Source organism: Gallinula chloropus (assembly GCF_964237585.1).
Source record: "Gallinula chloropus genome assembly, chromosome: 12".
In the NCBI taxonomy this organism is placed as follows: Eukaryota; Metazoa; Chordata; class Aves; order Gruiformes; family Rallidae; genus Gallinula; species Gallinula chloropus.
Genome location: NC_140097.1, coordinates 2904069 through 2930787, shown reverse-complemented (window position 1 = coordinate 2930787; position 26719 = coordinate 2904069). Strand labels below are relative to the sequence as shown.

The following is a 26719-nucleotide window of genomic DNA, read 5'->3' as shown; positions in this document are numbered from 1 at the left end:
TGAGTCACAGATGATGGTCCCTCACAGCCAAGGTGAATTATATGCTCTTCGGTCCCATTGTTAAAACCCAGGGAAAGCAACATATTTTGACATGAATAAGAAGGGAGATGTTTTCTTTACCTCATAAATCTTTCACTAGAGAAGGAAAAAAAATTAGAATAGAACAGTGAGGGGGGAAAAAAATTACAGAAAGCTAGGCTGAGCCTACAATTAACATCTGTTGAGAAGACCTTGGTGAGTATTTTTATTTTTTTCAAGTAAATCTCTTCTAATGAAGAGATGCAGGCTTTGCTGATAAGCTACCAGTCTCCCGCAGCCATGGCTAATATCAAGATATATGCCAGGAATAGAGCAGTCTGCTGCTGGTTTGAATATTTAATTATTTCTTTGCTTTTAGGGGGTTATTTTTGTTCTCGTTGCTCACTAATTTTTGCAGAACATCAATCAAGCAGTTCCATTAAAATTAAGTTCAGTAGATTACCTGGACATGATTGATAACAGCATAGGCAATTACAAAATTATGATCAGCTAATACAATCTAAAACAATGCTCTTATTAAATGTGCTTAGTAAATTAATTAATAGCTGTTCATAGAGAAATGTATAAACAGCCCTCCTGAAGCTTTTGCGCAAGACTTTTTTATCATATTAGGAGTGGGCTGGTACATTATCTACCTAATTGACTTCCTCTTGCTTCATATTTGTGTTTTTACACTGTTGGCAGTGTGTCTCTAAAAGTGAGGGTTTCTTTCCTGAGTGCTGCCTTCTGCTCTGTGTATGATGCCTGGGTGCCACACCTGTGGCTCCAAAGGCAGTAAAAATGACGTGGAATTAGTATCACTTCTACGCACAGTGAACTGTATCCCAGATGCTTTCCCAATAAATTTGGCATTCCATTACTCTACTGTTGGAAAAGCTTTAAGTGCCTCTTTTTTGGGGGCAAAGTCATGATCTGCCTGTAGGGTACCACCTATATTACTTGCTAATCCATGTCCTGAAGTAGTTTGTTTCCCTAGACTCAAGGCGTAACAACTCTCTTCCTAATGTTAACTTGTTTATGTAAGAACTACATGTATATGTGTGTGTGTATAGGGGAGATTTAAATTGGATGTTAGGAACAAGTTCTTCTATATGAGGGTGGTGGATCTGGCCCGGGTTGCCCAGATTGGTTGGGGAGGCCCCGTCCCTGGAGACATCCAAGGTCAGGCTTGATGGGGTTCTGAGTGACCTGCTCTAGTGAAGATGTCCCTAGATGCTCACTGCAGGGGGATTGAACTAGATGACCTCTAAAGGTCCATTCCCACCTAACACATTCTGTGATTCTATGATTCTGTATATATTTATAACAACCTAGCCAAATATCTTTCCAGGATGTTAAGAAACCAGCCACCTATGCTACAGGCAGAGCAATACAATCTAGTAACCCACCAGCATGGGGCTTTAGTCTACACTGAAGTTAAGTGGGTGTTAGTTGATCTCCCTGGGTCTCACAGCCACCTGTATTTTAACAACTGTTCTGAATGACAGCCCAACTCAATTCCTGCTTAGCTTAGGCCTTGAGTGCCTAACTGGACCTTCATAGAGCCTGTGGGTGATCCCTGCAAGTACTTGATCCCTGTTTTTGCACAGTAATGAACTTATGCTGGAGTGCTACAAGTGCTCAGGTGTTACTCTGATCTGAGCAGCCTGAAATCTTTTGCATAGTATTTGTGTGGAGAGAACCTGTGGTCTGAACCCGGGGCCTCAGGTGTGTGAGGAAACCAGAGGCATGATATTTTCAAGCCATTATTTTTATCAGCTACTGACTAGTGATTTAGATAACTTCTGGTTTTAGAACCAGAGAGACCAAGACATTTTCAGATAGCATGGGTCTTGGTGCTTTCAGAGAGCACATCCAGAATTTCAGGCACCCAGATTCACTGCTGCTGCAAATTTTGGCCATAAAAATGAATAATATCTAAACTGATCTTCCTGCCCACTAGCCACTTGATCTGTGACATTTTTCCCTGTTAGTCCTGAAGTTTAATCCTAGGGAACTGTTGTGCAAAATTGGCTTACAATATAATAAGAAAGTGTTGGACAAATACTAATTAGCCTTGCTCAGTTCATTAATTAATGGCAGCATACCTCCAGCAAAATCATTTTTCTCCTGCTTAAAATGGTTTGCATATTCTTTTCAGCACTCCCTGAATGGGATAAAAAAATCCAAAATGCCTTTCTGTCTCTCTATGACAGTTTAGTTTGGGAATGTAAGGCAAAAGGAAAACCCAGCCCTTCCTACAGTTGGTTAAAAAACGGCCGGCCGCTCGCATCAGAGGTAAGGCTCCTGTTGTCTTGTTTGCTTTCTTGTCTTTTTGTTTTTACTTGATTTAGTCATGGCATTAATTTTACAGTGCATTATGATTTTCAGAAATTGAATTAAAGGTTAACAGATGCAAAACAAACATAATAGCACAAGCAGAGAGCCTTGGTTCTAGGAGCTCTTTATTGAGGAAGCATGGTGTTGCCAGTTTCTACATGTGTGTATATATATAGGTACACCAGTTTCCTCATGTGATTGATCTTAGAGAACCCATTTGCTGCACGATATGGCAGTAGGCATGAAAGAGTTTAAAAATAATATAGTTAAAGATCGGTCTGACCAGAAAACTTAGATGTGTTTTCAGGCATGATCTGTAACTTGGGAAACTGGTAGGATGCCACTGGCTCTTTGTGGAAGAGTATTTCTGAGCTGGTGTTGCAAAGTGACCAGCCTGGCAACTTGCACTTTGTTCCTGTTCTTAATCTGTAGGCTGGATGGACTTTTGGTCTCATACAGTGTGGCCATTCTTATGCTATGTTAATCCTTTAACTGAATTAACCAGTCAGCTATGAAAATGACTTAATATTGAGGTTATTACTTTTCTGGAGCTATGTAGAGGAATAATAGACTAAAGAAGAAAACCACAAAGTTATAAGAAAAAGGTGAATAAGTGACAAATCTCACTTAAATGAAAAGAGGAGGACCAAGTGAAAAGGAAAGCAGTGAAGTGGTAGTTCAGTAGGAGAGCAGAAATCAATTGGAGCTCAGACATCGAAGAAACCTGATCAGATACTCACATAGAGAGGTCTTTAAGAACGCAGCTCTGTTTCTTTCCAGGCAGTATAATTATACTTCTGTGGTGGTCAAGCTTTGGCACACCCATCTTGCAATCTTCAGCTGTTGGCCACCCCATGAAGAATGATTTCTGTGGCAAGAGACTGCTGCATTTATATCCTGTGGAGGCCAAGTTGCCCTTTGTATTAAGCATCAATTCAGTATCTCTCAGGCATAATAAAATGGCATGCCTCATCTGCAATGCATCCTTATTTGGTTGGGAAAAAAACAACACTGTGATTGTGTCTATTCCTGCTAGACAGAAATTAGAATCACTTCCAAAACATACAGGGCAAATTAGCACCTGCTGGGTTGCAGGACAAGCACTTTTTTGACTTGTTGGTACTTATTTGCAGCAATTGGGGGTGGGTCTGCAATCTTCTGTATGATTTTCTGCTGTATTAGTCCTAACCAGAACCCAGCTAAGGGCTAGCCAGAATTTACCCAGATAGCAGTTTGCCTGAATCTGATCATTCCACTCGTATTCACCTATTCCTAAGCAAGATGATCTAGCTTCTCTCTTTCAAGACAGCGATATTTGGAACCTGTCACTCTTCAATTGCATAGCTTCAATAAAAAAGAATAACCCACTCTACAGACATATTTTCAACCAGCATTTTCCCAGTACTTACAGCGCATTGTAAATGCAATACTTCAGGTAACAAAATGCTGAATGTTATTGCTCAATGGACAAAATGGATAGTTTGGAGGTGAAAGTACAAGGGAGGCATAATAAAATATTCAGCCTTTCACAGCACCCTGCTTGTTGGAAAGATCACAGGAAGAATACCTTTCCACCTTGGGGCTGATTCTGAGGATATTGTCTACTCTGTCAAACCTTTCTCCCTGACCACCTAGTTGGGCGTCCCTGCATTAGTCCTGCTTGTGTACATGGTGTGATTTATTCTTCTCTTTGTCTGCATAACTCAAAAGATTCAGCAGTGAATGGTGGGGGATTCAGCTGGTGTATGAAACACCGAGTGTTGCTTCAGGACAGGGTTTTATAGTCAAAGGCTGTTTGTAAAAATAGGATGCAATGAGGATAGCAAACAGCCTGGAGGTAAAACTAAACAGGCAAAAGATATCAGTAGTGAGGGCCTCAAAAATAGTTAAGAGTGGGTAAATAATGTAATGTTGCTAATTAGTTTTCCATACAACTGTAAGCTGTGCTGTCATCCGATTTCTTAGCTAACGAGGTCAGTTCTTGGCTGGGAGACCTACAAGGGAAAGCCATAGTACTGGAAAACAGAGCTCCATAGGTGGCACTCACCCCTTGGCTGGTACCCTAAGAGAAACCCTCCTACAATGGGCTGTACAACTGCTCCAGCTGCGGCACCTCACCAAGCCAGGTTATGTACCTTCAGAGGTTGTAACTGGGTTTGACCCTTGGAGCTGTTGAGCAAAGGCTGTGCCGTACGCTCCAACAGCATATGGTCCTGTTACTACTTTGGAGGCAGCAGAGCCAGACTAAAAGAGCAACCCCATAATAAGTGTGATATCCATTACCTCAGACTTGCATTTGGCAATGGAAATTTTATGCCCAGTTGTGGGATTCTTCCACACTGATCTGTTTTGGGGAACATATTCTCTTCTCCTCAGGGCTAACACTTTGCAATGGAGCTGTTATTGTCCCCAGAGGCTAGTAATAGTAAAATCACAAAATATTTAGCTTTAAGTGGTGGTGTAGCAGGAAACAGGCCTTTTTTTTTTTTCTTATTTGCCAAGATAGAGGAAATAAAACTCCTTGTAATACACCAAACCCCAAGCTCTGGTCCCAATGTGCAGTTTCCTCCATTCCAGCAGAAATACACCGAAGAAACTTAATGTGTATAGAGAAATTCAAGCCGTGAGGAGCATGCTGTCCCTCTGACCTGTACAGGCTGCCCATGGGTTTCCAGCAGGAATGTAAAAGTTCTGGCTTTCAGTAGAGCTTTTGCAGTGGATCCTTTTCCTGTGACTTCTGATCTGATGATGTTTGAAATGTTCACGTTATTGGAGCATCTCTGACTGCCGTGGAGCTTTTGTGATCATCTTAGATTATCATCATCAGATTCATCTAATCAGATGAGGGGGTAAGGCCATTCTTCTCTGCACCTCTGGATGCAGCTGCAGGTGCTGCTTCTCAGGAGCTGCATGGAAGATGCTCTGGGCTCATGGTCAGGAGGAGCTGTACCTGCCCTGCAGTAGCTGCTTCTGCTTTATGGTGAGGCATACCCACAGATTCACAGTTCAGCACGGCAGAGAAATGCATGTCCCAGCTGGAACATCTGGGCAAACCTGCCCAAGGCAGTGACTCTGCAATGTGTGTCTGGAGTTCTGGAAAAGTTTGAAGAGCTACAAGGTCTGAAAATGTAACCACCATCATATAGCAGAGGTATGCATTGTACCTCTGAGGTGTTCAGTCACCAAGAAAATAATGTTTCTTCTTCTGAATCATGATCAGGGGCATCAGCAGGATACCAAAAAAAAAAATAATATTGGGATTGTAAACTCATGGGCTCTGTCAGTGTTTCCTGCTTGTTTTTCTTTTATCAGGAAAGGATTCAGATAGAAAATGGAATTCTTAGAATACCTGTGCTGAACATGTCAGACTCTGGCCTCTATCAGTGTGTGGCAGAAAACAAGTACGATACCATTTATGCCAACGCTGAGCTGCGGGTGATAGGTGAGTAAATGCCACTAAGGTGAGCAGGGGCTGAGTATAGTGGGATGCTCATTGGGAAAAACTGAAATGAAGGGGTGAGTAAATTAAATTCCACTTGGCAGTTGGAGTCTGTTGCTATGTCTTTGCTGCTTGCTCCTCACCCACGTGCGGGTGCGGTTTTGTTGCATTTCGTGACTGGTGTTGGAGAAGAATCTGATCCCACGTGTGGTCTTGTTTTTATCACATACACACAAGTTTAATGAATGCTGTTTCTCACTTAGCACTTCCAGTTATTAATAGTTATTCTGCAGTTTTTAAAAGTCATTTCAGAAAGCGGGAAAACTAGTTTTAACTGTAAACAAAGAGCATATGCCAAATATATATATAAAAACAAATAGCAAGTAATCTCTCAAATGACTACCAAAAATGCACATAAAATGGCATTTGCTCATCAATTATAAAAGGTATTCTGTTACAGATACCAAAGTTTGTTCAACAGCCAAATTCTAGTGAAACCAGTAAAACATGGGCTTTAAAAGCACATAAGTATAGCACAGATCTTGTGTTTTGTCCTTCTCCAAGAGTGAAATTTCACATAAATTACTGCAAAAATAAACACATTTTCAGAAAACAGTATCACTTTATGAACAGAAAGCTGTTACAAACCCACGTTTGTAATGGAATGCTCTTGGCAGATGAATTCCTGTGGTTGGGAACAGGAGTGTGATGTTCATCCTGCTGACATAGCTCAGCTCGGGAACCTTGCTCTTCATCACAGACAGACCTCTGTGCTCCCATTCTGCTGATAACCCCAAAGAAAGGTTGTGAGGGTGGACAGTTTAGAAACAGTATAAATAAAGTGCAAAGAATTCCATTCATTGGTACTTAAATATGTTTTTCATGTTTGATATATCTACTTCAAATGTAAAGCAATTGTTGGATTCACCTACTATGTAACTCAAGCAAGTTCCTTCAGTAACTTCAGCTGCATACTGTTCTGTTCTGCTCTTCTTTCTTGCTTCTCTATTCTTAGCTGCAGCCCCGGATTTTTCCAAAAATCCCGTGAAAAAGATGTCTGTTGTTCAAGTTGGAGGTGAAGTTACAATTGGTTGTAAACCAAGTGCTTCTCCCAGAGCACTTATTAACTGGAGAAAGGGCTCCGAAGTTCTGCGCCCAAGCAAAAGGTACCATCATAAACCAGTTGCTGGATTGTTGGGTGTTCTCTGCTTTAGTAATATCACTTAAGCATCACTGAAACACAGCTGACTTAATATTGCTTTTGACAGCTCATTGATGGAAAACTTTGATGCCAGAGGCCTATTTGTCTCTAGCAGTGGCCATACAGTTCTGCAGATAGAAAGCTGATTGAGAACAAAGCCAAGCCCAATACACGTGGGTAATTGTATGATACATACGCTTGTGTTCATCAGCAGTTAATTCACTGCAGCACTATCAAAGCTGACTGTTTACCACACATGAAGCATGAGTGAATCTGCTTCAAGTAGGAGACATCAGTGGAGGCTTCAGGGAAGCAGAATATACCCCCAGGCTGCAGCATAATTGCTTCTCAGCTGTACAGGTTGTACAATAACCCATAGGTAAATCAGCTTCCATATTCTCCTTCTGTTTAGACAGGTTTTAGCCACCTGGCCAGCTACTGGTACCCAACCAACTGTTGTAGGGTCTCATGGTCCTTGGCAGGATTTTATCAACCTTTTGTCTGTGATGGCTAATGGTTTATTTGTGAGTTGCCACAAGCCATCAACATGCTTATGTCAATTAAATGGTAGAGTTTTAAAATCAAAAGCAGCTTACTGACATGAGCAAGTTGTGAATAGCGTACACAATGTACAATTGTGATGTATTTCCACCTACAAACATAGACAGCTGGATGAAATGCGTGACAGTGCCTAAGAACTGTAGTCTTTCTCAGCATCTTTCAGTTCACAAATACAGCAGCCACACTGTTTTATCACATTATCCTTTTCAAAGCTGCAAACAGCATCAATGATTTTATAAAGCTCTGGAAATTGAACCCCAGACTTTGTACACAGGACCAGTTGCTCAAGGTTCATGTGGGTCCCATGAGACTTAAAATAATTACCAGCAGTATCCAAAACTGATGCAAGGAAATATATCCCTACCCCATACTGCAGTAACGTACAAGGCAGGTAAAAGTAAATCAGAGCATATGTGAAAGTGCAAACATGAGAAGAGGTGTTTCACATAGGTACAAGGAACTTTTGGTAAGCAATCCGTGCCATGGGATGCAGAGAACTTTCCAATGACTTTTCCCCAGCTTTTCAGTAAAGGCAGATTTATTTTCATTTAACTGCTCAGCTATTGATGAAAAATCTGTTTCTAGCTAGTGTTCAGTCAAATCTCTTTTGCATTTTGATCAGTCTGTTAAACCAAGATGCCAGCCCGTTCCTGTCAGACACAGCCTATCCTACAGCATGCAGGAAATGTGCTCTGTATACAATCCACCACTGGTAATCTCTGGATTTCCTGACATTGGTGAGGAGCAAGGAGAGCTCCAATTAAAACTTACAATATAAATCATTGAATTAAGCCTAGATCTTCAGGTTCTAGTACCATGATATTCCCTATCTGATTTGTTTATAAAAAAAAATTTACATACTATATACAGTATTTACTTGTGCTTCTGTATTAATTTACTAACAATAATAAGCACGCTGTAATTTTTGAGCATCCCAGAAGGCCTTCTGCTGCTTAGCTGGAGTAAACAAAAGGAGCAGGATTTACAGGGAGGCACAGGGAGACAGTGTTTAAACTCTGCATGTGCAAAGCATTATTACCAGTGTGTCCACTGGTGCAAAGCAGAATTTATGAGGCTTTTTGATTATTAAATGACAAAATAGCTAATGCTGCGGTTTTGAAGAAGAGAAAAATAACTCATCTCCACAGTGTTTTTCCAGAGATCTTTGTGACAGAAAGCAGAAAATGAAATAAGGATTTGTATGGCTGTAATTACCGAACACAGCTAATTAAAGTACTAAAATTGTATGTATCTTTGCTCATTAAAAAAAAGAGAAGGAATTGTTTCTGCCTTTCTGTGTGATTAAACCCTGACATGTCACATGGAGATTAACTATTTTAACTTTATTAATAAGGAAATAAGCTTTCCTTATTTCTTCCTGTGTTTTATTGTGTAGCATTTATAATCTTTCTGGACTTCTTTACTGGTAGTTTGGGTTTTTCTTTAGTGTCTGGTTGCCTTTATAAATGCTGAAAACCAGAAAGCAGCAGTCCCTTACCATTCTGGCTGCAAAACTGTGATGGACACGTTGCTAAATAAATCAGATCACATGTGTTCTTCAGAATGATATAGACAAATTCAATCTTTTGTTACAGAAATAATGCAGCTAGACCTGTTCCACCCTAAGGGGAAAGGATATTCTTTCTTTTGCACCTTCTTTTTCAGTCATGATAGATAATAGCTTATTCCTGATAGTCACGCATGCATGGTCACTGCTCTCCCTGACCATCTGAGCTCTTTATGACAAGATAATTCTGCTTTATATTAAGATTAGTTCTTAAGTATGTAGAGAGAAGTGTGCTAAATAGGAAAAGCTAATTAATAGACTATCCCTATTAAAACCACCATGAAATAGTTTTTATTTTGTTTCCTCTGAGTTTTTTTTTTACCAAGCCTTTCAAAGTTTCCCAAGCTGCAGTGTTTAGGTCTCTGCTATTTGAAAAGTATCCGAATGTTTCCTGAGTATGAAGCATTGTCTTTTGAGTCTCTTGCTGTGGTCAAGCAGTGAAGGTCCTCAACCCTCAGTCCCCTTTTCAGGGGACAGTTTTCCTTCAGCCTCACTTCTTTCTCTCATCTTGATCATCAATGATCATCACAATCAAAGATGCTAAAGTACATCGTTGCCCAGATCTTCAGCAGCTTGTATGCCCTGATTCACATAGAATACTTTACTGCATTTGAAGCATGTAAGTAAGTCCTTCAAATTTCCCAAAGCAATACATTTTTGCAATAGATGGTAAAACAAACCCTGAACATACCAGGTCTGCTTACTGGTCCCAGTCTCAGTGTCCCTGCTGCATTGAGTGTTCTACTTCAAGATTTTCAGAAATAGATTAATTCCACCCTCATGCATGCAGCTCATCTGCTGAGTAGTGGAATTTTATCCTCAGCTTATTCTGCTGGCCACCTTAAGAGAGAGAATTCAGGGTTATCAGCTGCAGGAATCAAAGTTCCACAGTTGGCTGGTCCTGGCTGGTTTTAGCTGCTCTCTCTTCTCCTGATCCCCTGATCAGCCTCTCTGGATCATCTGGCTGTACACCTTCAGGTTTCCTTTTGGGCAGTTAGCCTCCTGCTTTGCATCAGTGTCTTGAGAAATGGGCCTTCAGGAGCAGTGTCCAATGGGCAACTGTTTGAAAAGGTTTTGTTTGGCCTTTGTTGAATATGTGACTTTTTCCTGGTGTGTGCTGTGAATTTTAGTTTAATGTAGAAATGAAATGCAACAAAGAAAAAGAACAAGCTTCATGCTCTGAACTCCCACCCTGCAGAGTTTGACACAGATACGATCTGTTTTCATGCATGTCATATATTCTCAGTAAGTGTGATGGGATTTTTCTTCATCTTGCTTCTCACTTTTATCATTTCATGCATCCACCAAGGAGAAGTGGCAAAGAAAGAGTAGAAAGGAACAATTCACATGTTAAACAAAGCAAATTTGCAAGTCTAGACACTGATCTCATCACAAATGTATGTCTTGTTATCACCTTCAGTGGATTCAGGGTCAGGACCCTAATGGAAAACTTCTTTTTAACATAAAATTTCTTTTTGATTGAAGCATTTTAATAGATGGGAATTGGAACCCCTTTTTTGCTTTGCCAGGGACAGGTGCTATTCCCTCACTGTGAGCTGGGGAACCCCAAGTGCTGTAGTGAACGTGTATAAACAGATGTGATTCACTCCACTCAGAATCTAAATGAGGATAGCTGAGGGAAAACCAAGAAATGAGGTAGGCTGAAAGAATGCATTAGTCATATTCAGTACTTCCCATGCATTAATAATCAGTAATAAGCAAATATTCATAAATTAAATCCTTTTTCTGGGGCCTGGACAAGATGTATGTTTAGGAGTCAATAAAATATGCTCAATATTGTTGGTTCCCAGACTTGCTTGTAGGACACAGTTCAGTCCCATCTCTGTGAAGGGTGGTAATTGATTCTCTGCCCTCAATAAAGCTGCTCCAGGTGGGAAATTCTCTCTCCCATGCCACACTTGGTTTGGTGTTTTGCACTCAAGTTGTTGCTGTTTTTCGAAGGAAACATGGGGGAATGATTGAGCACCGAAATTAAAAGCTGTCTTTGAGCATCCTTATGCAAGGAAAGCTGAGCAGATGTTGTGGCTGGAGACTTCTAACGCTATGGCTGGGGCAATCGTCTGGTGATTGCTGAGGTCTTACAGCTAAGCTGCCCCTTAGAGCCTTAAACTCAAGGGGCTTCTGCTTGTGTGTGAAACCCAGCAGGTTTTTAACTACAGGGCTGGATCTGCTCTTGGTTGTGTGCTGCATTTGAATTGCTCTATCAGTCTCCTGGGCAGGACTATTCTTCTACATCCTTCCGAATCTCTTGGCCACCATCTGCTTCTGCCTTTCTTTTGCTGCTCCACGGTTCAGAGCCAGATTCCAAACCCATGAACATTTTAACACATTTTAAACTTTTTTTCTTACTTGGGGAAAAGAATTCTGTCTTCTTGTGACTGTTATTGGATTTAGAGAAACGGGGAGTTAAAAAAATAAAGGCAATTAATTGGTAAACAGGAAAAGTCCTCCATCCACTGATCAAATATAACATACAAAACATATTGTACTGTGAAATAGCATTTCAGCTTGAACCAATTTGAGAAGAAATGTGTCAGGGCAGTTCAACAAACTTCAGTGAAACATTTCAATTACCAGAATGTCAACGCTGTTTGTTTAGCTTGTACTGAAACCTTCCAGAATATCCATTATCTTTAAAAAAAAAAAGAAAAAAAAATCCAGTTTGGGGAGAAATCAAAATAAAATGGATTGAAAATTCCAAATTTTGCACTAGTCTACTAACAAAGGAGGAGATTGATGTCACTTAACTTTTGTTTAGCTGAAGTCAACATGCAGTCTAAGGTAATTATTTACTTTCTCTTGGCAGGCACCTCCATCTCAAATGAGATGCCGAACTCTTAGATGAGCAAAACTGGGGGAATGAAACCTACCCACAGTGCCTGAAAAAAACCCCCACCTATATTGAAGTCAGACCCGATGAGTAGCACAGGCAAAGAGAAGCTTTACTTGTCATGCTGCTTAGTGCCACAAACCACCCTGCTTTATGCACCCACTGTTTGCAGATAAAGGGACTATAGACATTTGTATGCTGATAACAAGTTTCCTACCGAACGTGTTGTTTTAGGCTATTCCAGCACTTACTGTTCTATTCCCAGTTTTCTACTGCAATGCAGCGAGGTGAATAGCAATGGGATATTAATATTACTCTTATTTTAATTTTTAAGGCTGGTTTTTGAAGCCTGGATTAAGTGTATCTCCATTTTTGCCCTCCTTGCTTTTCCAAGCACAAGAAGCTTTGTGCAGCTTTGATGATATTCCTTAACCCTTCTATCTCATCAGCGTCTCTGTGCTTGTAAAGAAGTTCATTTCCTATTTTAGTTTTTAAATAGAGCACTCGAAGTGTGGGCATCAGCAATCAGAGCAATTCCAGATATCTGAGCCACCATCGCTGTAAGTCAACATGAATACAAATTAAGCTTATCTCTTGATGAAATTCTAATTTTGCTTAGGGAACCAATGGAATTGATTCCACATCTGCTAAATTTGATTAATCACTTCAGTTCCATTCCTTGCTAACAAATAGATTGACAGACATCAAAGGCACGGCTTTACCTGCCTGCTTTCAGAGCTTGGTCTGAACTTATGTATTAAGATATGAAAACTCCTACAAGACCTGAGATTGCTGTATAGAATTGCTTTGGGTTTTTTCATCTCTCAGGCCATACTACTGCTACGTATTCGGTGCTAACCAGACAAAAACCCATCACTGCACCTTTCCCAAGGGAATGCTGAGAGCCACAAGGAGCATTCTGTGTTCTAGCTAAAAATGCCTTATGCTCAGATTACAGTAGTGGCAGGTTCTATATGAAGGGTAGCAAAGAGGGTAATGCAAAAGACCAGTGGAGGCAGCTATAGCATATTCCTTGAATATTTATTTTTTAAAAGCACTGGTATTTTTCTGATTTGAGTGCTGGTTTTAGGCACAAGTGTGCAATTCTTTGCCCATGTTTCCTTGTGAAAATATGACTGAATCGAGGAGGAACTGAAGAGTGAGTACACGTGGGTACCCATGAGCAGAAATGTTTGGTGATCCGGCAAAACTAATGGTATTGGCATAAGAAAAATTCCGCAACTGAAGGGATGCTAGAAAATGCCTCAGGCTGACCTGAAGTTTCTGCAGACTGTCCTTCTTTGTGTTCTCCACTTTCCCCGGATATTTCTGTCTTCTCCCCCAAGCTGAGAGTGAGGGCAGGGGAGTGGAAAGTGTGAGTGAAAGATGAGGAGACAGATATAAGGCGAAGGACATTTGAGCATAGAAGAGCGGAAGAAAAAGACAATATTTTATTTTTCCTCTTAATCTTATTTTGCTTTGTTTTCCCCCTTTCTTCTTTCTCTGTCATCTTTCCATTTGAAGTCAATCTACTGCAGAGTAATGAGAAGGCAGAAGGGGACCCCCATTGCTATTTGACCCAATGAAACGCTGGCAGGCAGCAGAAGAGAATATTAGTGCAGTGGAACACATAAGAAAAGGGCTTTTCCTTTCTTTTCTCTCTCCTCAGAGAGTTTCATAATGGAACAAGCCAATAAACCTGATTTCATCATGTATTACTGACTACTTAATGCGATAGCGTTTAGCACATCAGATAGAGTGAGCATCGAGTAAGCAAATGAACCATATGTTCTCACGTACCAGAAAGAATGACAACCTGTGTGCTGGTGGGCTTATTACAATTTCCCTTCTGTATGACACCTCTCTAATACAATTTAAAAATGTTCCCACTCAACTCCTGGGAACCTTGTTAAGGTGAGCCTTTCTGAGGGGCTGTCCTACATGCTGCCCTGTCCCAAGCAATCTGTCACTCTTCCATGTCATATGGAGTTGCAAGAAACCCAGTGAAAGCCAGCATTGTGCCTCCTCTCCCTTTCAGTTCATGTGCTGTCCCTGCTGCATGCACGTATTCTAATTGATGTTCAGGAGTTGATCCAAAGCCAGATAATCTCGTTGGAGTTTTTCCATTGACTTTGAATCAAGGTTCCTAATTAGGAACTTGCACAAAATGACGAGAGGATGCAACCTTCTGTGCTGCTCTCCTAGTCCAAGTTGTACTGCCATGCCCAACTTTAGTGTTGCGCTGTTCTGGTGTGTAGTGCCAGAGCATACAAAAGAACTCATACTGGATAAAAAACATGCTGCACAAGCATCAAATAAAAGATCCCAAAGGTTTTCAACATAAGGGTTACTATAGAGGTAAGAGATAGATCAGGATGTGTTGGGGAGGTGATGTAAAAAGGAGCAATAAGATGTTAGATAATATATTTAGATAATACCAATATATTAGATAATAAGACATGACAGGCATGATGAACGAAGTCTTCCAGGGAGGAATTTCTGGGGTCATTTTGAGTATGAAGCATCATATGAGCAAAAGCATGGAAACAGTACCTGGAGAGTGTGGCTAATGCTTGGCCAGCATGAAGGATTTGTGGGAGGCTGCTAACACTTGTGGTTTAGGTGTGGGGTTTTATTCCAAAGAAATACTGCAATTTCAGCACTTATTTTCTATGAGAACTACAAATCTTTCCAAATTTTCAGTGAAAGGAGGATTCTGCTGGAGACACACACAGAAGTATTACAGTGTTACTCCCACATTAAAAGGACGTAAAATTTCTATGGTCTGTATTAGCTTGAGTGAGGATGTGGGTTTAAGGCTTCAGTGAATGACATGCAGTCCCTATCATTATCACTCAAATTATGTATAAGGCCCAGTCAGGATTGCCTCAGGGTTTCCTTCAAGCCAAGAGGTATTCCAACCAACGCCTCAGTGGAAGAAAATAGGGATTTTGGTGCTTCAGCTTTTTCTGTGCTAGAAATTATTTACCTGAGTTAGGAGTTTCGAAGTATTCATGCTAAAACTCCTTTCCTAATTTGATTGCTGAAAATTAATTGGTCCAACATTAGAACATAGCCACTGCAAGAGCATCTCCAGTACCATATATCCACTATGTGTATCTTTGTGGACACGAAAATGCTGTCCAGGTTTTCTGGAAGCAAGCCAGCACCACGCTGTGTTCCTGGTATCAGTTACTCATTGTATATACACACTACTTTAAAGTTAACAGCAGGTTTTATTGTACTTTTATTTTTTGAAATATGTTCTGACAAGCAGATAGGGAAGAAGATTCCTGTAAGTGAATTAAACTCCCACGCAGAGGGTAATTCAGGGCCTTACATAGTGTTTAAATTCTACTTAAGTCCCATATTAAAGGTTTTGTTTTACATCTGCAGTGAATTTGGTCATATGAACTGCTGTGTCTGAGCTCCTAATAATGTGTGAATCATAAAAATAATGATTAATGGTGGGATTAGATTGAATAGTAGCAGTGTGTGCATGCCATCCTGTGCTGAAAGAACTTTTCTCTGATGTACCAGAGTTGTAAAGGTTTCGTAAAAACAAATAGGAAAAAAAGACAACCTTTTTCTTTGGCAATTCAGATTGTTTTCTCCCTGGATTCTCACCACAAAATCTCACAAAGTCTGGTTCATGATCCTTTCCTTCCCAGTCTACTACTTTACCACTACATTTTCTTCTGCTACGAATATTCAGACTAATCAACATACAGCCACCAAATACGATGTTCCATCGTGCCCTGTGCACAAGGTAGACTAATAACCAGGACATCTTAAACCTATCACAAAGCTTTAGAAACCTGAAAGGATTGAAACAGGGCAAGCCACATTTGGGGTGGGGGGGGGTGGGGTGGGGTGGGGTTGCTTGTTTGTTTTGTTTCATCCCTAAACTACTGATGTGGTTGGCAAGTCTTTCTTTCCTGTACACATAGAGGTGCTGTTGCCCAGTATTGCCTGGCTGTAAATTTTGAGATGTATTACTGCAATAGATTTAGACAGATGTCTACAGACACAGTGTTTTTGTCACTTTTTTTTCCTTTGGTCATTGCATAAGAACACCTGTCTCACATTTAATACTTGAGGATGTTAAGGAATTTGGTCTGTATTTTGTCTGGAAGCTTTCAACTCAGTTCAAAAGCCCGTATATCTATCCATAAAACTGATATTTGTGGCCACAAATGTCAGAGATTCTATCCAAAACAAGGTTTCTTTTGAGGAAAACGGGAGAATTTTAGGAAATAGCATTTGTTAAAGTGTCAAGTTCTATCATTGCTAATAGTATTCTTTTCTACAATATATTAAAGAGATTGTTCATCTAGGTTGTGTAATTTTGTTGTGATCCAAATAGTACAGAGTTTGCTGGTCTTTATTTTATTTCCAGTTATTTGTCAATCAACTCTGAAGCTCATTTATATCAGCAGGCAGATAGCAAAAATCTTCTTTTAAGCGTAGTTTATTAAATGACAATACTATTAGCATACAAATTACACTCAGAATCGGATAAACAGGTACAAAAATCATTAACATATAATACAGACAGTCAGATCTCAGATGGGACTCAGTGGGACCTTTTCAAAAATACCAGAGCTGTCATCAGCAGGCACAATTCATTCACTCAGTCAAACTTTACTCACATTTACATCTGCATAAATCACTAGGAATTCTGAGTCACTTGAGAGCTGTGCTCATGTCTCTGCCCCTCACTTACTTGCACTTTTTAATTCAGCCCCTCTCATGCTTCTCAATCTTTGTAAAATTAGAAAAGTCAGCTATTGTCTCGATGTCTGCTGGCATATCTGAAGAAATTTATAAACAATATCTCTTCTCACAGCCTGTGAAAGCAGAAGTGTTTTTGCTCTTGAGCAGTAAAGTGAGACTGAGAAGACATGGTTTCAAATAGGATTGCTCAGATAATAAAAATTACTTTGCCTCTGATTTCATCAGATCCAGCATACTCCCTTTTTATCTGCACAGTGCTATGATGATGACTTCAATAACATTATGAGGTGTCAGACACTTGATGTTAGAGGCAGACAGGAGAAGAGCAGAGTGAATCTTTCCATCAGGGTTACTGTATTTTGAAAAGGATTATTTTATGCCCTTGAAGAAATAGCTACCCCACCGGCAGTGCTGACATCTGCAGAAATAGGCTTGATTCACACCCAGTTTTGCATCAATCCAGCTCAACCGTTTCTGATGGGGATTTCGAAGGCATTTGTGGTATTGAGTTAAGGCAATCCACATCCATGAATTAAAATTGCCCTTCTGTCTGAAACACACTGGCTGAACAATACAGCAGCGCACAAAAATTACCTCTGCTGCACTTTAAAATCTAATGAGTTGACACCTCTTTCTTTTCCCATATTTTCTTTTTCTATCAGCCTTGTTAAATACATATTATTCTTTCATGCTCTTAAGATCAAAGCAAATAGCCATCAACAATCTTTTGTTCACATGAGACAACACTTCCGGAGATGGTTTTGTTTGGCCTGGTTAATTAAAAGCTGTACCTATCATCCCTGCTTGATTTCTCAAGTTCTTTACTTAAAAAGTATGTGTGACAATTTTAATGAGCTCTCACTTCTTCCCAGTCTCGTGTCTCCTGCAGGCACATTGCAAACTCTTCTTTTTGAACATTCTGCAGAGTTTTGACTCCAGCAGGTCTTGGGTAGGTTGTTAGCTTTCCCTTTCTGCATGTAATGCCTGTCTTGTATACTGATGGAGTCACTCAGGACAAGGACATGGATCAACCCGATGGAATAAGTAGATTAAAACCAAACAAGAGGACGTTGCTTGCACTCTGCTTAAGTAAACTGGGGAAAAAATTCTCAGAAGTTCTCATGGGACTAAGTTATAGAATCATAGAATCACAGAATGCTTTGGGTTGGAAGGGACTTTAAATGAAGTTCCAACTCCCTGCCATGGGCAGGGACACCCTCACTAGCCCAGGGTGCCCAAAGCTCCATCCAACCTGGCCTTGAACCCCCACAGGGATGGGGCTTCCACAGCCACTCTGGGCACCCTCAGGGTAAAGAATTTCTTCCTAACATCTAACCTAACCCTGCTCTCATTCAGCTTGAAGCCATTGCCCTTGTCCTGTCCCTGCACTCCCCGGTGATCAGCCTTTCTCCCACGTTCCTGTAGGACCCCTTTAAGTATTGGTGCTTTGCAATTAGGTCTCCCTGGGAACAAGCCCAGCTCTTGCAGCCTGTCTTCATAGGAGCTCCAGCACCTTGGTCATCTTCGTGGTCCAGAGAGGCTCAAAGGCCTTTGGGTTAATTCCTGAGGACAAATTTCATCCTGTTTAGAAAAGCAGTGTCTCCAGATCTACACCCTGGGTTACAGGGCATTGGGTGCTAGGGACTGTGGTACCTGCTGCTGCATCCTTCCCCCAACTTCTCCCTCTGCCTCAGGCACCCTGCAGATGGAAAATTGGCCAGGCATGTCTCTGAACTAGGCTTTAAGAGCTGTCTTATCTTCCTGTGGTCCCCATGAGCTGAACTGCCTCCAGCGTGCCCCTTTTTTGGCAGAGTAAGTTCTCAGGCCTGTTACATAGGGAATGGTATTTCTGGGTATTTCTAATTAGCCCTTTTGTGTGGCACCATTCTCTGGCTTTACAGAACTGGAATTTCATCTCTTCCTTATACCAGCTCTGCTTAATTGAGCTATTTACCCAGGGGTAGCACCTCTGTAACGCAGGTGGGAACACAGGCATCAGCACTAGGCTGATAATTTAAGCATTTTGTAAGTCAGAGATGCAAGTTTAGACTTGGGCTTATGCTCAAGCAATCCCTTGCTGCAACAGGGCTTTATGAACAGCTGGGTCCCCAATAACCCATTTCATTTCTCCTCCTCCTGCTGTCACAGGGATGCATTTAGCAGATCTGCTTCAGATCTTTTGCTTCTTGTCCCCGGACAAGCACAAGTTTACTTACTGAGAGAAGTCCAGTTTTCCCCAGTAGAGAAAACTTGCATTATATCAGACAATCTAAACTTCTCTGTCTTGTTGCAGTACTTGGAATTACCTTGTCTGCTGATGCAAATACAAAGAATTATTATCTGTAGCCTTCAAGCAGTCACAAAGGTTGTGAAAAGCAACTGCTTTCAGCAAGCCTTTCAGCAGGTGAGACACAGGTTTCACAGCTGCTCTTTAGATCATTTCTAATAAATAAGAGCTTGATCCAAAGCCCATTAAAGGAGGTATTTCCATTGCCTTTAGGATCACAGTTCCATTATTTGAAAGACAAATGGAAGAGGATAAAATACGGCCCCTCTGAACCCACCCAGGGCTTCCGAGAAAGTTTATGGCAACTTTGTTGATCGTAGTGCCTGGCTTGCTGTTTCACACATTTTTTTTCCCTTGCACTTGAAATGCATCATCTTGATTTTCTGCTGTGCTCTGCTTTCTCATCCCTCTCCTGACACAGACCTCAGTACCACTGGAAATCACACGCTTTTATTTCTTTCCTTTCCTTTAATTCCCTTCCCTGCTAACTAATTACTCTGGAGTCCTTTGTGCTTTTACATAAATTCTGCCTGAGTACCTTATTTACTGCTAGCTCCTTAATTGTCTTTAGGTAGCGTGACCTCTGTTTCAAACAACTCTGGAGCTTTTATTAGCTGATGGTTTCTCTTTGCTGAGCTCTGTTTTGATCCAAAGAGCCATCCCCTCCTCAGCCTCCTCCGTTGCTGAAATGTTGTTTCGGAGCAGTTTTTCTTCAGATCAGATGTTACCTCATCAGCTCTTTGGGCACAGAGCCCTCTCAGTGGACAAACTGGGAAGCTGGGAATTATTCAGGTCTCAATTCCTAATGGACAATGCAGGGGGAAAAAAAAAAAAAGTGAGCTAGACATGACTAAACTTCAGTGTAAAAATCTCTGTCCAGAAATCCACAAACACCCTGTGCATTCGAGCCTCTTCCCTTTATTATTCTGTATTTTTACAGGCTGTTTTTCCTGTGTATTTACCTCCTGCACTATAAGCCTTTGGGGACTGGGATTGTCCTTTTTTTTTTTTTTTTTAACCTCATGCCCACTTCTGGATTCTAATTGTACCTTGAGCTTTTTGTCACAACTGTGGTAAAAACATGAGGGCTCCAATATTTGGCAGTGAGAAAGACACCGCGGTGACTTGCGATGACTTATCTTTCAGGTATCCAATTTATGAGCCTTTGCTGATTCACACTTGAATCTCTTTTGACATTGTTTGATGAAGCCACCATATGCTAGCCAACCAGTCGATTGAATCAACTATTTTATCACCAGCAGTTTCTGATGAGAGTATTTTCTTCTGGCTGGTGCAAACCGATGTGAAGAAATGCATCATTAATGCGAAGAAAATTGCAGAGGCAGAAGGGAAATACTTGGCAAATGTTTCTTTGTATTTAAACCCACCTTTGAAATGCTAACATCAGGTGTGTGAGGCAACCGTAGGCTCTCGTTTTGATGCTCAGCATCGTGATGCCAGCAGAAAGGCTCAGTTTGCTCTTGCTTATTCATCCTCCCTTATCTGAAAAATGTCACTTAGTTGATACATCATTATATCGAAAGGCGTGCTTTGTTGCTTCATTTTTTTGCTGCTCTCTCAGTTTAATATGGATATATGATGGATTATTAAACCCAAACTTATTTTCTCATCGCACGACAAATTGCATGCGGAGAACTGCTGCAGCACCTGGTGATTATTGCCAAGGTAACAAAGATTTTTCATTCAAGCCTAAATCCCTTCCCCTCCCAGTACTGCACCCCAGTGAGAGAGTGCCCAGCACTGCAGGGACATCTCAGCTTTTCTCCTTCCTAAATCCACCCCTGCTCAGGGGCAGCAGGGTAAGGTCAGGCGAGAGGGGGAGATGTGAAACAGGGGGATGTAAGTGAGAAGACTGCCAGAAATCCAAGCCGAGTGCTTCCCTCCATCAACTGAGAGGTAGGGAGCATGTAACAGGAAGCAGAACAAGGTCTAATGTGTGTTACACATATAGCTACAAGCATATAAATACCAGAGTGGAATGCAGCAAGACACTATGATGTTTTTTGTGTGTTTAATGGCTATGGCATTACTGCCAACTTCAACTTCTGCTCTCGTTATTGTTCGTTTCCTTTAATAATTCATTACATCATCCAATCTTATGTTGTTAGTAATAAATATTAAATACCCAAGCTGTGATGCATGAATTAGATATTTTCTTTTTATAAAAGGATTCTTGTATTAGATTTAAATGTCAATTAAAAGAGGAATATAAAAAAATAAAACTGCAGTGCTTCAGTGAGCGCTGGAATGAATGAGGCCTCTTTTCTTGAGGATTTGTGACTTACAGCTGGATTTGCCAGATGTAGGAAAGTGTGGTATTTGAGGGCAGCTCTTCCCTAGTCAGGTGCAGATTCTCTGATGCCTACTAGGAGTTTGCCCACGTAGTTATATCAGCAGCAAGAGGTGTGCATAGAGACCCTAACCCCATTTTCATGAAACTCCCATAAATTTCCTGTATTTCATCCCACTGTTCTTCTAAACTCAGAAAAAAATGATCAAGAACTTGAACATCTACCAGGTGCAACAGGCCGTTGGAAGATCTGATACAAAATTAAGAACCATTACAAGATGATATTATTTTCTGTCCAAAAATTCGTTGCTTGCCTAATTCAGCTTTCATTTTGAACTTTGCTAGATAGGTATTCTGTATATTTCTGAAGAAAATCCCCAAACCCAGAGATGCTGTCCCTGTATGTAATAGGAAAGGCAAAAGGGTGCCAGTCATGCAGTGAAAGCTTACCTAAAGATAACACGTGTCAAATGCTGTCCTGACTTACACACTAAAGCATCTCATTGACATGAAGAAGCATGTGAACAAGCTTAGAAATTAATTTTGTCCATAAAACCCAGGAGTGGTCCTGAAATTGCTATTAAATGCAATTTACCCAATACTCTGCAAACTGGTGTAAACAACATAGTGACTAATAAGGTGATTTGAGGGCCCTGCGAGACAGCAATGTATTTGATTTGGCTCCTTGGCTTGTGAGATGGCATTTCAGCATCTCAGCTAGTCTGCTAATATCTTTTAATAATCCTGACAAAATTACACAGACAGCTGGGCTCAAACGCAACATTAGTACAGCATAGGAGCATTGGGACCTGAAAAAAAAAGCCCCCCGTGGTAAAATATAGCACAATTAAGTAACAAGTTGGATTCTCCTTCTTTCTCTTGAGAATCCAGATTATACAGCAAGAAAGTCAGCTAGATAAGTTAATGGTCAACTCCAGTATGTCAATATAGCATTCCTAATATAGAAATCAATAATAAGCAGAGGTGAAATTTATTGATATGTATTCAACTTGCTGTAGAAGACAAAAAGAAGTATAAATGAAGCATTTAAATATTAAAGGTAGCTTTGCATTTCTACTACAGTTCCTGTAACAGAAGTATTTTTTCCTTCTTCTTTCTTTGTTTGTTTTTTTCCCCTAGGGTCATCTTACTAGAGGATGGCAGTCTCAGGCTCTACAACATCACCAAGTCCGATGCTGGGGTGTACACTTGTGTAGCAACAAATCAGTTTGGAGTTGCCAGAAATTCAGGGAACCTGATTGTGAAAGGTACTTCAGAATTTTCTTTTGTGCTTGATGAATATTAGAGAGTAAGTGTTGGGGGTTTTTTGTTGGTTTTTTGGGTTGTTTTTTTTTTTTCATTGGGTTGCCCCAAACTGTGCCAATCACTGCTGGTATCGACAGGCTTTTACTCACAGTTTAAAACTGAAACTTAGCTCTCCACTGCCTGCAGCAAAGAAAGCCTCATGACCACATCACACCGGTGATCAATTTGTTTATCAGGGAGGTCTCCAAAGATACCCACAGAAACAGGTAGTAACATTAATAAGGATATTTCCTCTGTGGTACCGCTGAGGCGTCGCAGATGTAGGCCGCACTGCCGCAGGCATCGGGCAGCCAGAGTTTGAAGCGACGCTGAGGCAGCGTGGAGGTTGTGTGTACCTTGCACAGTGTGCTTGGATGAGTTTATTGGGCTCAGTTACAGTTTCTATCACATCTGAGACTGCAGAAGAGCCTTAAAAGAAATAGGAAGTTATGAAGTAAGCTTGAAATCAGGTGGGTTTACTTTCTTGAGTGTGGGGCGCAGAGACCTCGCATATGTTGTGTCCCTGCAGATCCCAAAGCCACCCACTCCTCCTTTGCATCCCAGCTGCTGTGTGCTACCTTGGTAAATAATGCCAAAACAAACTGAGCCAAGAAAAAATCTCTTCTTTGGCCCTTCACATGAAGTTTGATTCTGAATAATGAAGTGTCCCGGAGTCTGTGTTAATAACAACACAAGGAGCCTGTCAGATCCCTTCTACACTTTCAGGCGATCTGGTTTTCCTGGCTGTGAATACTAAGACACCTCATTTCACAGGACACGCCATCCTCTGGAAGCATTTGAGGGGTTTTTTTTTGCCTAATTCAGCTTTTCAGACCACCTTGGTGAAGCCAGGAGTTTTATTCATAGATCTTGTGATTCAGTCATCCTCTGATTATCATCTTAAACATGCAGAAAAGGATATTTCTGGTTAGGAGACACATCATACCAAATGGTTCCAAATGCTGTAATTCTCCTTCCCTCCAAAGCTGCGTCTTTGTGTGCACTGGGGCTGAGCTTCTGGTGTAACCGCACACCCTGGCTCTGATCCCAACCAGGGATGCTCTGCAGGGGAATGTCTTCCCTGCAGAACTGTTCACCCTTCCTTGAAACACAGTTAAATACACCATGGAACACATTAAAGTACATTATATCCGAAGCAGCCTTTTGCCTCAGATGTTTGCTGTGATGAAGGATGGTCTATCTCCATTAGGAAAAAGCATCTTTACAAACTTATCACCCAGGTGAACTAGTCCAGAGCTGGAGTATGTGAAATGTTATTGTTTGTATAGATACTCCTATGAGCAGCCTATGAAATTACTATGCTCTGTATTCTCTCAACTTTGACCACTGGCACAAAAAATGCAGCATGTTTTTTTTTTTCCTCTTTGCTCCTGGATGATCCTTTCAACACAAGCATTTGTATTTGTTGAATTTAAGTGAGGACAAGTTAACATTGAAACTTCTCAGATGATAATAAACATGTATCAGTTTTGCAAAGCAGCTGATGATAATAATGTCTGTAGTTACAAGAAGAGTACATTATTAACTGTAATTTGTAAGTCTCTTTTTTTTCTTAATATTCTTGTTTTCAATGAATTCAGAACAGTTACTGTAGCCTGCAGGCACGACCTCCTCCCTAACCTACTGCATCTGGCAAAATATCTTTTTCATACTCCTATTATGAAAGAGCAATTAGCATTGATGCAGGGCAATGTGTAATCTGAGATGATGTTACAGCCCAGCTAGCAATGAATAAACCACAAAGTTTAGGGTTTAGGCAGCTCTGACTTTATTAAGATCATGTACCATTTCACATACCATATACATACATCCTAATGGAGCAATATGGGAAAATCACATTAAAACATGAAAAAAATATTTTGTTTGGCATTTATGAAGTTTATTAAAACACTGAGTAACAACACAGTATAAAAATGATCTTGTTTGCAGGGAACATTTGTTTTTGTTTCCCCTCTGGAGAAGTTTTGGCTGTTCAATTATAGGCCTCATTGCTTCAGCATTATTTTCAACTGAAATGTCAGAACTTGGAAAAGCATATCTAATGTGCAAATTAAGTTTATTGCTGCTCATTGAGTTGTTTATTCTTTGTGTGAGAAGTCTTTATTATACCTCCAGCACTCAGAACATCTTATCTATTTTCTCCTCTGGAATGGGATTTGCCATATAATGCATGTCTGCAGTTGCTAAGCAAGATAGATAGATAACGTAGAACCAAGAGCTTTTAAGAAGCTTTTAAAAGTATTTGAGGTGGAAGTCTTAAAGACAACCCCATAAAAGAAGCAGAAAATATCGCCCAAGTGAACCACTCTACATCAGTGATATCGCTGGAGATGAGCAGGCTAGAACAAGAGATACGGGAGGATGTTAATACCAGAACAAAATGGGTTTTTTCTTTTTGCTAGCTGCACTGAAAAGCATGCCTCACACTCAACCCTGGTATAATTCATGAAAAGACAGTTTTCAACGTTTACTTGGTGGAGGCAAATAGGTTCCTGACAAGAAGAAAGTAGATTTTTTATAAAACTAACAGCAGATAACTATCGAGATTCATTGTGCTACGAGGAGAAACCTTTATGTTCTGATACTCCAAAATACTGGTTCTCTAGAGGATTCCATAAAATGCTTTTTTTTCCTCTAAATATTTATCTTTTTCCCTAAGAAGGCATTCCTCAGGTTTTAACAAATGATGCCTAGAACTTTTATTCCTTCTAATATTTACTATATTATTTCTGATCTCTTTGAATGTGCGGTCAAATAATGACAAAAGCAATTAGATGACAGACCTAATGAGGCAACTGTAGTATTATTGGAACCTGCTGATGAAGAAAAGTGTCCAAAAATTCCCAGCCAGTTTCATTGCACCCAGGGGGAGCTACTGGCCCCTTTCTATACAGTAGACAACTGGCTCCTCTGATGGAGACTTAAAGATTTTACAAAAACCAGGACATCATTTTCTATTTGTATTCTATGGGTTTCAGAATGTAACTATTGAATCTGATTACAAATTCTGTGCAATCCCATTTGTATCATTCTTGCTTAGTCTTACTTCGACCTCTCCATAGAAATAAATTGATTTTATTTATAGTATTTTACTTATTTATAGAATGCTGTAATTGCACACAGTGCATTGCAGAAGAGTCAGAATGCACTGATCCTGGTGACCAACCATCCAATACAGAGAAGCAGGAGGTACAAAATGAGATGGCATTGAAGTCTTGTGGCAGCATAGGTGATGTGGGTCTTGTGAAAGGGTAGATAAAGACAGATTTGAAGGACAAGAAGTACCTGGCATGTGGAAAATTCAATAGTGGTGCAAAGCTTTATTAAAGCTGAGTAAACCAAAGCAGAAAAAGTGAATTTTATCCTTGATTTGGAGCTTTAGCAGAGGAACAAATGAAAGGATATCTTCAGGATGTCAGCAAAGCAGTGCAAAAAAGATACATCCAAGTCAGTTTTTAGCAAGACAGATAAAATACTAGCAGTAATTTACATCTGGAGCAAGGACCTCATCTTAGGATTTGGCATCTATCCAAGAGGCCGGGGAAGCCGAGAGCTGTAACCACTGTCTGCTCACATTCAGATGTTGAGCTTACCAATGAGGGGACTTCAGGAAAAAAATGGAAGAGTACCATAAACATTCAGAGCAATGTAGAATTTCCAATTTGAGATCAGCCATGGTGTTCTGGGGAAGACTTTGTTTTTACAATGCCATATTTCACTGGCTTCAACAGCTCAGTGTAGAGGTGCACAGGATTTGTCAACTTAAGGAGGGAGAGAGTCTTACAGGATGGCTTTGGGGGAAGAGATGATGAGTTTGAGGACCGAATCAGGCCAGCAGATTGTGCCTCTCCACCTGCTAGTGATGAAGAGAAATTCTGGCTATCATGAAAGCACCTTCCCAATTTTAATGTATACCAGTCTATTATTTCTTTTTTCTTCTGTTAACATACACAGCATTATTGCAAGTATATAGAATTTTCTCCTCAAAGTGTCATTCATGCAATTCTCTCAGCTGCTAGAACAAGAAGTACAGGAGAAAAAAAGCAAGCAAAAAAAAAACCTTTGTGGAGGTTCTCTGTAC

At 40.5% G+C, this 26719-nt stretch overlaps 1 protein-coding gene across 1 annotated transcript in view; it reads left to right on the top strand.

Moving 5' to 3' along the window:
* Positions 1-26719, top strand: part of LOC311196049 (contactin-6-like) — a gene marked incomplete at both ends in the record, with an annotated part of 111192 nt that overhangs the window by 67111 nt on the left and 17362 nt on the right. The window contains 4 exons of the mRNA XM_084269544.1: positions 2180-2316; positions 5671-5800; positions 6813-6963; positions 22453-22580. Of these exons, the coding sequence (XP_084125670.1) occupies positions 2180-2316; positions 5671-5800; positions 6813-6963; positions 22453-22580 (546 nt within the window). The remainder of the gene's footprint in view (positions 1-2179; positions 2317-5670; positions 5801-6812; positions 6964-22452; positions 22581-26719) is intronic.